Source organism: Haliotis rubra, unplaced genomic scaffold, assembly GCF_003918875.1.
Source record: "Haliotis rubra isolate DU_JTF1 unplaced genomic scaffold, ASM391887v1 Scf471, whole genome shotgun sequence".
Taxonomy (NCBI): domain Eukaryota; kingdom Metazoa; phylum Mollusca; class Gastropoda; order Lepetellida; family Haliotidae; genus Haliotis; species Haliotis rubra.
The window spans coordinates 203,557-217,669 of record NW_025767159.1 but is presented as its reverse complement, the minus strand read 5'-3'; the positions used below and the strand labels follow the sequence as shown (position 1 = coordinate 217,669).

General features: G+C 39.9%; 1 protein-coding gene across 1 annotated transcript in view; it reads left to right on the top strand.

The window, feature by feature from the left end:
• Window positions 1-14,113, top strand: part of LOC124290719 — a 59,236-nt gene that overhangs the window by 16,649 nt on the left and 28,474 nt on the right. The window contains exon 4 of the mRNA XM_046727523.1: window positions 10,568-10,681. Within this exon, the coding sequence (XP_046583479.1) occupies window positions 10,568-10,681 (114 nt within the window). The remainder of the gene's footprint in view (window positions 1-10,567; window positions 10,682-14,113) is intronic.

Here is a 14,113-nt window from a genome sequence, read left to right as displayed (position 1 = left end):
CACCAGAGGCCATATGTAACCTGTGGGGTGCCTACTATGCTAACCTCGCCATACCACATCATGCTGAAACTTTTGATGATGAATTTAAAGCATCTGTGGATGTCAAACTGGCAGATATAATTTCACAACTTAATGATTCTACTGCTGCTGACGCTGTACTATATGCCGATATCCAGCCGTTAGAGTTAAAAAAACATCTGGTTAATCTAAAGCGTAACAAATCCCCTGGACTAGATCACGTAAACAATGAACATCTTATCTATGGAGGTGACGTGCCGGTCGATAAGCTCTGCGTCTTTTATAACGCAATTATGACAGCTGTGTACTTTCCCAATATCTTTAGACTAGGTATGATTAGTCCCTTTTATAAAGGAAAGGGTGCAAAATGTGATCCCAAAAACTACAGAGGTATCACCCTAACCTCCTGTATGGGGAAACTATTTGAAAAACTATTACTGTCACGTCTACAATGTCATATAAGCCATATTAATCCTTACTTTCCAGTTTCCAGAACCTCTACAGTTTGAATTTAGAAACGAACATTGTGCAATTATGTCGACGTTTATCCTCTATGATTGCATAACATATTATGTGGAGCGTGGCTCCCAAGTCTTCTCAGCTTTTCTCGATGATGAGAAAGCTTTTGATCGCATTTGGCATGGCGGTTTAATCTTATAACGCCACAATTTGGGTATAACGGGTAAAATGTGGAATCTACTATATCACAGCTACAGCTGCAGCTCTTCTTTTGTAATGTACAACGGAAATAGCTCAGACACATTTGAAGTAAAATAAGGTGTAGGGCAAGGTAGAGTCTTGTCGACATGGTTCTTCATTGTCTTCATATATGATTTACTAACTGAATTAATACTTAGTAACAATGGTATATGTGTATATGGTATTGATGTACCATCAGTTTTGTTAGCCGATGATACGACACTGTTAAGTACCTTTCCGTCTGGGCTGCAGAATTCACTTTATATTGTTTCAAAATATGCTCCCAGATGTCGCTGAACATACAATGCTTCGAAAAACACTGTTGTAGTTTTTCGGAAAGGGAAACAATCTTGTCCTGAGCTCTCATTCTCCTTTTGCGACATCTCTATTAATATAAGTCCATCAGTAAAATATGGTGGCATTCTACTCTCATGAGATCTGTCTTGTAAAGATAGAGTTTTCGCTGACTGTCAAAAGGCCAGGCAAACCATAAATTCTTTACGCTCATTGGGTCTTAACAGTACTGACTTACATCCAGTTACATGTGTTAATATATGGAAAAGCATGGTTTTACCTACAAGTTTCTATGGTTGTGAAACCATGCCAACGCTATATGGCAAAAGCATTGATTTGGTGGAAAATACCCAACGATATTTTGCTAAATGTATTCAAGGGTTCAACAGACGTATGCCAACAGATTCTGTATGTGCCAAACTAGATCCCTGGACAATGGTTGGGTACCTTGACAAGTGCAAATTATTATTCCTTGGAAGATTATTTGCATTACGCTTGTACATCATCAACGAAAACGCTGTTCTGTGCATTCTTATCACTCACTGTTCACTTAAATATTAACTCACGCAGTATTTGCAACGCTCTGTTATGTACGGCACGGAAGTATAATCTACTGGACTATGCATTAACTTACGTGCAAACTGGTATTTTTCCGTCAAAGACAGTTTGGCGCAGAATAGTTGTAAGTTGTATCTTCTCTTGCGAAGAAGCTCCATGGAAATTGAGACTCTCCATAAGAGAGGATATGTCCAGATATGCTGCAATCCATCAAACACTGAGTCTACATAGACTGTACACTCTAATGTATCTGTACCCAGAATATCTAGACCATATACAACTTGCTGTACTAGTCGGTTCTAAAGTCAAATTCTCAAAAGAATGTATGCGTTGTAATAAGTACTGCTATGACCACGATGCCCACATGATTTTACATTGTGAATTTGCAATAAGCCAAAGAAATATTTTTTATATGACACTACTTGACCTACTGGACCTAGAATGATATGTATTAATTGAAATGCTTGATGATGAGATGTCCTTGCACTGTTTGGGGTGCAAAACGTCACATCCCTGGCCTTCAGGAAACAGCATGGCAAACCATCATACTACATTTTTCGAATTATATCTATTCTTTAAAAGAGTCCTTGATGTATACTTTCTGAACTATCATTGTTGTAAATAACTGTGCTTTGTACATATATGTAATGACTGATGTTTATGTAATCTGAATATCTTTTTGGAGGACATACAGACATTCATTCATTCATTCATTCATTTGTTTTGCAAAAGAGTGAAATTTGTTTAGGACTGCTTTTAAGAAAATCAAAGCCATTCTCATTAACCTCTGCTCGCCAGGCACCCTATTTTGAGAAACCTTTCAAACTACAGCCAGATGATTATGGTATTCCTGCTTGAACTTTCCTATTGCAGGAAGATGCATCGGGCTTTGATCATCCTACTTCTTATTTTTCATGGACATTTGCCAAAACCTCAGAGAAAGGTTTCTGCCACTGAAAAAAGAAACTCTCAGTTTGGTATTGGACCTGCAATAATGATATTTGAAATGTACCTTGGTACTACATGTACTTTGTTCAATGTAATAGTTTACAATCCATTGACCAGTCTTCCCAAAATGAAGTCGCCGCAAAAAGCTGCAACATTGCTGATGCGGCGTTAAGCAATATTCACTCACTCCTAAAATGAAGAGGAAGAACCAACGTCTAAAGCGGTGAAGCCTGTTTTTGCAGGAATTTGAGATGAGGAATATTTTAGTTTGGCGTATAAGGGGATCATTATTACCCTTGATACGCTGTTATTCACCTGATGAAGGAGTAAGAACATACTCCGAAACATCATGTTCCTCAAATAGAAGTCAACATCCTTAAATTCTCGACTTTACCTGTCAGGGCCTTTTAGGACATTTGACCTTTGTTGCAGTGAGGTGAATATTACCACCGTTGTCATTATTGTAATGGTCACTGCAACATGTATTTTACTAACCTTGAATTGCACTGCCGCTCTATTTGGTACTGGTATTGTAACACCTGTATAGTGATTTGTATTGTAATAACATTTAGCACGCCACCGAAGCTTTTAAGTGTCATCGGTGATGGTATGGAAATTTTCATGTATTTTGTCTGGATATGTGAAAAGGAATTTAAAAATCGCACCTAAGCATTTGTAATCTATGGTTTCTTAGTTAATATTTATAAATATTTAGAAAATAGCACAGATTTGTGAGGACATTTACAGTTTGCTACTAATGATGTGTGCTGGATGCTACACTGCTGGAAGACCAGAAATGCTTGGAAAATGCTTTTTGGCTTTAATATCAATATGATGAATTTGACACAAGATAAAAGCACATATATGATACATGTACGACTCTACCTAGTTGGGTATTAAAGCTTAGCTGAAAAAATGCACTTGAGGGGTGACTTCACAGGAGGAAATTTTGACGTTTTAACAACATTCGTAAATATTCTAAGTACAAACTGTAGTTTTGAAATACAGACTATAATTATTCATATAGCCTCAACTAATTAAATCACATAAATGATTGTAAAAAGGTTTGTTTTTAACATCTATATGTGAAAAAGATCTTGTAGTAGTTATATTTATAATAATTACGTAAAAATTATTTACGTCCTTATTTACAGATGGGTCCAAGGATGGTGGCGCGGTGGCTTGTGCCACTGTCATTGGATCCAGAACTACCAAATAACAGCTCTATTTTCACAGCAGAAGCTAACGCCATATTAACAGCTCTTAAATATATTAATAAACATCGTAAATATACTAGCCACATAAAGAAACTGTGCATTGTCAAAATATACTGAAAGCCATTAGAAACGCATCACTGATAGATTAGCATATGTCTTAGGTGCGTTTTGGATTCCAAGAATTTTTTAGAGAACGATGTGATAAGTGACCATTGAAGAAGAGAATGAAATGCGGTATGAAGTTGTACTGCATTTATTGACCAAGGCAACGTGGGTTAAACAGAGACGGGGTCAAATCAAAAGTTCACACAGGTAAACAACAAGAAGGAAGACAACGTCAGTATCGCGTGTGTCCACCATCAGCATCAATAACAGCCACACACCTCCTCCTGAGAGAAAAGATGACCCTCCTGAACAAATCCTGAGGGATCTGTTGCCATATCCTGCGGAGAGACGCTTCCAGCTGCTGCAAGTTGAGAGGTGGCGCCATATTGGCAAGTCTCCTCCCCATCTCATCCCAGACATGCTCGATGGGTGCCAAATCAGGAGACAGCGATGGCCATTGCATGGCATTGATGTTGTTCTGTCGCAAGAAGTCCATGGTATGCCTTGCGATGTGGGGTCTGGCGTTATCTTGTTGCAGAGTGTGCAGACGTTGATGGGTCATCATGTGAGGGACAACGGTAGGCCTTAAAACGTCCTGCGTGTACGTTTGGGCGGTAACACGGCCTCGAAAGACATGCAAGGGGGTCCAGTCAAATACACTGATCCCGCCCCAAATCATCAAACTTCCTCCACCCCAGCGATTAGCCTCCAAAACACAGCAATTTGCGTAACGCTCACCGCGTCTACGCCACACACGCAAACGTCCATCAGCGTGACTGAGGTGAAATCTGGATTCGTCAGTAAACAGGACTCATGCCCACTCTCTGTGTGTCCATCTGCGATGATGTCTACACCAAGCGAGACGTGCCTGACGATGTCTACGTGTCAGAATTGGACCAACATGAGGTCGACGTGCACGTAGCCCTCTCTCACGTAAACGACGTCTCACAGTTTGAGGACTGATGCTTCCCCTTCTCCCACGGATTGCTGAAGCTGTCCTTGCTGCTGGCTGGAACCGGTTCCTCAAATGGGTGATCTGGTTGTAGTGGTCTTGATATGGGGTTGTGACGCGTGGTTGTCCCGGACGTTGACGGTCACGTGTGCTGCCTGTTTGTTGAAGACGCTGGGATAGTCTAACAATTGTCGACATGTGACAGTTGAACTGTGCGGCCACTGCACGGGTGGATAATCCAGAATTAAGCAAACCCACTGCTCGCTCTCTCTGAACAGCCGATAATCGAGGCATCGTTACAAATTCAGCAATGGAATTAAAGACCAAAAACCATGTGATTCTTACAGGAAAACTGTCAAACTTTAACCCTGCTTGCATTTCGGATCAGTTGGGTCATCTGGCCATGCTCTACATGACAATTCGTGGTTATGTGATCATCATGTGTCACGTGACCGCACCTGCATGCATGCTGCTCTCACTTTGCATGCTTTTCAGGGGACATGGTTAGTTGATTCATGCAACAGTTTGGGTTCGAACCATTTACGTCACCAAAACTTATATCATCAGAATGGGTGATGCGTTTCTAATGGCTTTCAGTATATTATCCCAGTTGATAAGTACGATAACAATGTCAAAGGTACATATAAACTTTAATGTAGGGATCATGAGACCATAACAAGTCGGGAGAATTTCAATTGAAAAGTCAATCACAATGACGTCACGAGTCCACAAGCGGGACAGGGGTCAAATGACCATGTTACAAGATCAATAACTGGTATGTCCACCATCGGCATTGAGAACAGCAGTGCATCGACGACGCATAGAGCCTATCAAACGTGCAATGAAGGCTTGTGGGATGTCACGCCAGATTCTCTCATGTTCTGTTGCAAGGTCAAGGACGTTATCTGACGGATGAGGAAGACGGCGTAGACGTCGATCCATCTCGTCCCAAACATGCTCTATCGGAGAGAGATCCGGTGAATTTGCAGGCCAAGGCAACGTTGTGGTGTTGCAAGAAATCCATAGCAACCCTTGCCGTATGAGGGCGGGCATTGTCCTGTTGGAATGTTAACCCAGGGCCATGACGTTGCAGAAAAGGAATTGCCACAGGTCGAAGAATCCGATCCCTGTAGCCCACACCAGTTAAGTTGCCCTGAACAATCACCAAAGGAGTTCTTTGGCGTGCTGTTATTTCTCCCCAAATCATCACGGAACCACCACAAAAGCGATTCCTCTCCAAGACACAGGCCTGTGCATAACGTTCTCCCACGCGTCTATAGGCACGTTGACGTCCATCACTGTGGGAAATGTTAAACCTGGATTCATCTGTGAAAAAAACATTTCTCCACCAAAACAAGGGTCTGCGGACATGATTTCGGCACCACATTCAGCGAGCTTGTCGATGACGTTGTGTCAGGATAGGCAGTATGGCGGGACGTCGTGGTCTGATCCCGTGATTACGTAAACGTTGTCGAACTGTGTTGGGGTGGATACGGCGAAGTCCTGGGATGGCTCGGGCAGTCATCACTGCAGTCTGAAACCTGTGGCGCAGATGGGTCACCCTTATCAATCTGTCCTGTCTTGGCGTTGTTACACGTGGACGTCCAGAACGTGGCCGATCGATGACGTCATTTAAGGTTCTGGTAGCGTCCTACCAGTGCAGAAATGGTGTTCCGGTGGCAGTGGAAATGTGCAGCCACTTGTCGTTGAGACATTCCCCCACGGACCATCCCAATGGCCTCATGACGTTGTGCAGACGTGAGCCTTGGCATGCTATGCGTTTCAATAGCCGTTCAATTTTTTGAACGATCGCAAGGGCAGGGGTTGAGCTTTCCAAAGTGACAGTATTGTGTGGCATTCATTTGCTCTGTTTCTCTTTCCCGGAATGCACGTGCAACAACGTATTGCACGTCTCAAGGACGAACCAATTGACGTCACGGAACGTGGCACGTACATGCATGTTGGATACATGTCACTAATCTCTGAGTTTAAATCCTTATTTGTCTACACAGGTTTGATAAATTTAGATTTAACATTTTTGTATGCACAGTTTCTTTATGTGCCTAGTATGTAAACAATACATCATCTTTTCCGAATATTCCATGGTCCCCATGGTCCCTAGTATGGTGATCTACCTTCAGTTGTTGGCGATCTATAGCCTATTTTTATATTGTATTGTCCCCTATAGTTAAAATGGTTTAGATATAATTACTAGTTTTACATGTATATCTGTGATATTCTAGTTGTTTTACTGTCCTTCGTCGGCAGGTTTTTATAATATATATATTCCATTTCAATGTCACATGTTCTCGTCACGATATGGCTGAAATATTGCCGATGTGACGTTAAATATTAACTCACTCACTCACTTAATTCAAATTGCATAGATAATCTTGTTCCCCCATAAAAGTTTCACTTCGTGTATGAGCATTGAACTGGCAACATGCGACTTGATATCTCTGCAGAACAATTAATTTCAACTTTATACCAGTATTTCATACTGGAGAAACAAAGGGGGGACCTCTCGTCAGCTATGACAGGGTTTACTATAGTACGTGTAAAGCCCTTAATTTGACATGTAGTCAGGTCAAAAGCAAAACCAGGTAGGAAACACAAACTGGATAGCTTTGATAAGGGTGGCATACGCCGTACAGTTTATAAATTGTATGAACGCAAAATCCCACCGACGTGTGCTAAAATACAAGATTAGATCAAAGATACAATAAATGTCTCGAAAACAACACTTATAGTAGCTCTGGTAGAAATGGGGTTCAGGTACACCAAAAGGGGAGATGACAGAGCTGTGTTTAGAGAAAAGTACTCAATCTTGTCCATGCGATTAGCTTATCTCAGAACAATTGAAGAATACCGCAATTTGGGGTTTCAAATGATATACCTTGATGAAACCTGGTGTAATAAAAATCACTCAACCGATCGAATGTGGCTTCCTTCAGATTATTCTACTGCACAAGTGTTACCATCAGGCAAAGGTGGATGCCTGATCATCTTGCATGCTTGTACCCGTAGCAAGGGACTGATTGGGGGTTGTGACTTCGTTTTTGAGGCTAAGAAATCTAATGGTGATTACCATAGCGAGATGAATGGGCGGGTATTTTTGGATTGGTTCGAACATAAGCTTTTACCACAGCTGGACGAACCAAAGCGTTATCAACTTGGATAACCATAATTACCATAACCTGCGTGCCCCTGGTACCATCACACCCACCATGACCAATCTCAAGTCTCAGTTGCAGGATTTTCTCACTTCCTGTAACATGCCTTACAGGCAATCAGAAACAAAGCTCCAGCTCATCCGGCAGCACAAAAAGCCAATCCAGTACATCACTGACGAACTAGCTGCAAAACAAGGCCACATAGTTCTGCGTACACCAGTACGGCACTGTGCGCTCAATCCCGTCGAGCTGATCTGGGGTAACTGTAAGAATTGTATTGCTCGCAATAATACCACATTCACGCTTTCAGACATTATAGAGCTTGTGTATGCTTCTTTTGCGAGAATTACCCCAGAAGTGTGGCAAAAGGCAGAAGACCATGTTCTCAAAATCGAGGACGAATACCGTCTGCGGGTTGCACCTGTTGTAATTCCGTCGACCAGCAGTGATACTGACACTTGATATTTTGAGGCGGTCCCTAACATGCACTGCCCGTGCGTTACATAACGCTGTCACACTGTCTGCCTGCCAGGTGGGTCACAGTATAGTTTGTTTACTTGAAGTGTTTCTACCATGAAGTATATTTCTAGGTTTTTCGATATTTTACGAGTAATCGTTATGATTAGGGAATGGTACATAATGATTACTCATATGCCATATCAGGTCGAGGTGGTATGGATGATTATGTATGAGTTTTGAAACTGAAATAGCAGTCATTATCAAATAATTGCCAAAAAACATTTTCCAATCATTTCTGGCCTTACTTTAGTTTTTCTTAATTAAGTACACGAGTAGTAATGAATGTATTTCATTAGACTGTAACTTGTGAAGTAAATACCTTAGAATCAGTAATTTTCCGAGAATGCCAAGCAAAACGAAAGTCAAGCATGATATCCTTGATATTTTAGACCCATTCTCTCCTACTTTACTAATGAGATAACACTGGTGACATATCCTGCATGAATCCTCATGGATTAATACGCACAATATTGACAATTGATATGTACATTGCAACGGTAAGAGCGCAGCAGACTCACAACGAGAGCTAATGTTATTTACCCTTTTACTAACTCTTAAGTAACATTCACATATTTTGGTTTGGAAATTTCTAATTTCTTTACAGTAACATGTTCCCCACACTTCTGAATGGGACGAATGACTGCTTCAAAGAAGCTAAACGACATCAGAAAATGAAATACCACCAAAGTGTAATGGAGTTGGGGGCTGGCTCCAAAACAGTCTGTAGGTGCACGTAATGTCTAAATACCCAGCAAATGGTACTCCGTGGACTGTTTACCTTCAAAGTATCAGTGTTTATACCTTCTTGAAAGTGACATTAATACCCTTTTTCATCATTAAACAAATGGTGGAAAAGCTATAAATGTTACTTTCACTGTGGATAATATACATGGTCTGTTTTTTGTGGATGAATGTTTCGAAACAAACAGTCAAACTTCAAGAAGCATATGAATGATGATGTAAAAAGTCGCCGACCAAAAGCACAAGTTTGACGTGCGCCCAGATTATACATAAACGGTGTAGAAAGCTTAGAATACACTTACACAATTGTAAAAGTTGCTAATTACATCGATTTCTTTCAAATAAAACTAGATGATTTACTGAAAATTAGTAAACACACAATACAATCTACGTTTATTCTTATGTACATATTACTTTTTGATAGCATATAAGGAGAAAATACAGTTTATTGCAGTGTTAAATCCAGCTTGAATTTTAGAAATGAAGCTATTGTTACGACACTATTTCTGATGGCACCACGTTAAAATGGATGTAACCACTTTGCAGAGAGAATCAACCATGGGTATACAATTGTAGTTATTCGGAGTATTTGTTTATCTTAAACCTTTTTTTTAAGAACTTTATTCATTATATTTGTAAATTTGTAATAGTCTGAGGGACAAGGGGTTTTTTTACTTGAAAACTAAATTCATGCAATCCTATGTTTCTCTGTAGATGTATGTGACACCTTAGTTTTTGGAAGCTTTTACACATTCCTGTTCTGTCATGAAAGTTGTGCAGTGTTTTACTTAACCAAAATCTCTACATTCACAAAATCTTTCGATTTGCGGAATGTTCCCTGGCCTGCTCGAGTGCGATTTACCTGTGTTGATATGACTTTCCGAATAACTACTTTAGTCTTTGTAATTCTTATGTAAATGTGAATGAATAGTAGAATATTCTGGTCTATCCATAATATTGTTCTGAAAAGGATATTGTACAAATGAGTAATAGAATACAAAACACATGCATTCATGTGTTTTATTTTAAAAAATGCTTGCAACATGTAAACATATTTGTTACGTGTTGGTATCAAGGCTTCCCCCTTCCACCCAACTATACACTGATCCATTCGAATATTGCAGCAATATAGCCCAGCCGATCACACAATACTTGTGTGTCAATATGCAAAACGTCAGCAACGAAAATAGTCAGCATAAACCTCAGATAACGAAGTGTATGACTTGACCAATTTTTTTTTATCATGTGAGTACAAGTACATGTTATCGAGACGAACTTGTGCAAAGAGAGGTTGTTATGATGTTTCGAAGCGCCATGTAACAATGGAAATTCTTCTGAATCAGAAACTCGAGCTACTCGTGAACCAGCCTTCCCGACAGCAGTTCCAACAACGTCAGTCACAGCTATTACAACAACGACAGCAAAACCGACAGTAACACCTGCCAAAAATGGAACAGGTACGTACACAGAAACTGAGACGAGAGATAAATGTATGCACATAATCTGTGAATAACCTCTCTATTCACCAACTGGTTATGTGAGAGTGGTGAGCTTTATAATGCGTGCTGTAGAACAACGCGGACCTACAGGACCATGATCATGTGCAAATTTCATACACATTCTTTAACATGCCTTGTTTATACTAGCATACACATGGGGATACAAGTTTGATGCACACTTATGAAAAACTGACACTTGTACGTGAACAAGTGTTGAAAGAATTTACAATTCTGGTCGTCACTATGAATCATCCGACGGTTATGAAAATGACGATATTTCGAGAGAAGAACTGAATGTATATGAAGTGGATGAAGAAGATATGCAATATTTTTAAAAACGTCCATCACAATAACAGGTGAGTGACATAATCACATATTTAAGTTATTTTTTATTATTATTAGTTGTAATACTACAAAACTAATAATATATAGTTTGAATTCATACACATGCATATAAACACAAAATGCTTGAACTGTAAACACAGCACGTTTGCTCTACCGACATGTGTAGTATAACATAGTATAATCTTGCCCTGAATCTACAGTGAGTGTGTGAGTGAGAGAGAGTTTAGTTTTACGCCGCTTTGTTGGGAATCGAACCCGGGTCTTCGGTGTGACTAGCGGACGCTGTAACCACTAGGCTACCCCACCGCCCCCAAAATTATTACAGTTAAAACAAACGAAAAAGTATTACCTTAAAATAGGTCATAGTACAACTCTACTTTATAACACTGTACGTGGTGAAACAGTTAAAATACTATTTATAAGATGGCACATGTAACACTAACATGTTGACTGAAGGCAGGGTTTTAAATCAAATCTGATGTCACGCGTGACGTAATCAGTGTGCGAAATAGTTTTCAGATTTTGCTAGCCAGTCGGGCTAGCTATGCCTGAAAGTTACTATCCCGCAAAATAATTCACTAGCCCGAAATTTGAATGACACGGGTTTCATCATTAAGCTACTAATATGATGAACATGTTTATCAGGCCATAACCTTGCATGAGTTAAAAGTGTATTATAACTTATCAAGTCGGAGAAAGTGATATATGTACAAAATGTCCCCCATGAAAATTCACCAGCCAGTCGGGTCAGTGACTGCGGACATTCACTGGCCCGATTGGATTTTTACTAGCCATGGGCTAGCGAGACAGTGGCTGTTTCGCCCACTGGACGTAATCCTCGAACATGGCCAACTGACGTTCTCTTCCATCTAACTGCTTGCAGCCACACACTGAGAGACTTATTCACGTTTTAAACATCGAACAAAACCACAAATGGTTAGTTTAGTATTCACTTTTCGATATTATAATATACCCGAAGATCTTTTGAGTGAAGGTGTTTCTTGTGTACTAAATTGCTTGAAATGGCTGAGTTCCAGCAAGCTTCTAAGGACTCGAAGATGTGAGGGGCTCTTTCAGAGAAGTCGAAATATGAACAACAATATCTTCCGTTTCTTATCGAATTGAGAGTAATAAAGACTTTCGAGGGTGCATTTTTCTATCGATAAACTAGGTAAACAATATACACGCAGAAGACGCTGGCACATTGCTTTCTCTATATATTTCTAAATGTTGCACGACATCTTCATTACAGATATAACGATAGATGTTGGATATTTACAATCGTAAAGATTCGTCACTAAGGCGTTAGGCATGTATTTAGATCATAATGTGAGAAACTGGGACATTATAATTGTAAATTTAAAGGAATTAAAATGTGTGAACATATGCTATTTCACACTGTGCATTTCACCTTTCCTCGCGTTCGGACATATTGTGGAAAAGAACCTAAATTATATTTCCAGTTTAAAAAAACACCTCACCGACGTGATCCCAAAACGACTCTCTCTCTTTCTCTCTTTTACGTACTCGTATTTTTGTCGTCAGATTCCTGTCCAAACAGCGTCGTTATTTGACATCGGAATTTACATTAGAGTGGTTGAGCAGCGCTACGTGTACATGTGCTCCTACGTGTAGCTTACACGTACACGTACGCGTACACGCTACCAAACTTTAGTGACCGTGAGTAAGTCTTACGTGTACTGGTACATGTGCTGGTATATGTAAAACGTCTTTTGATTGGAAAACCTGACTTGAGTTTTGCGTTGTGCCATAATGAAATACGAAATTATTCATAAAGACACATGTCTGGTACATACTCTCATGATAAATAATTAATATCAACGATTCTAATGATGACCTGCCTTTAGCAAAAGGTTAAATCTCGAATCTCGAATACTGCAAAAAACCGCGTTATATTTCACAGAAACTGGTCACTAATTTATAACTGGATGATACTTTGATACTTATTTTAACACACTATCTTAACAATACAACAGTCTATTCAGCTGTTTTTTAAACAAGCTCACAAGTTTTCACTTACATGTATCCTTCGAAGTAGGCGACAGCGGGAACTTGTAGGATGACAGGTCAGCAAATAGTGATGACGTAATACACAGGTATTTAGGGGAATCCCCTGATCACACGTAGGCGTACATGTACACGCAGCGCTGCTCACCCTCTCTACTTTGTCCGACAGATCTATCAAATTACATGAACTCAATGACGATTAGTGCCGTAAGTACTTCAGATTTACTAGAGAAGATTTATTCACACTTAAAGAAACCCTACTGCTGCCTGACGAATTTCACTGCTCGAATCGTACAACTTGTTCAGGTATTGATGGTCTGTGCGTTCTCCTTAAAAGACCCTCCTATTCAAATCGGCTTGAAGACTTGAAGCACTTTTTTGGAAGATTGACTTCAGAATTGTCGCACAGTTTTAATACTGTTGTAAATTACACTTATGACATGAACAATCATTTACTAGACAATCTGGACAAACCTTGGCTATCACATGATCATCTGGAAGATATGTCTCGATCCATTCATTACCAAGGTTCTCCTTTTACTAACTGCTCTGGCTTATGGATGGTACTGTGCGACTGATATGCCGGCCTTTCAATGGACATAAACGTGTACATGGTTTAAAGGAACCAAAGTATAGTAACACCCAATGGAATGATAACCCATTTTTATGGGCCCATAGAAGGTAGACGCCATGATGCTGGTATGTTAAAGAGAGCGAGGTTGAAAAGGACATGTCTGAGAATATGACATGTCGAAACAATGATGTGTTTTGTGTATATGGTGACCCAGCGTATCGAATTTCACCTTACATAATTGCACCATACAGAGGAGGCATGATAACACCTAATCAAGAGCCATTCAACAAGAAGATGTCAGCCGTCAGAGTCTGTGTTGAGTGGACCTTTGGCAAATTGCTCAAAAATTGGAAATTTGCATTTCTAGATTTCAAGAAGAACCAAAAACTGTATTTGCAGCCAGTTGGTAAATACTACAAAGTTGCTGCTATCCTTACAAACTG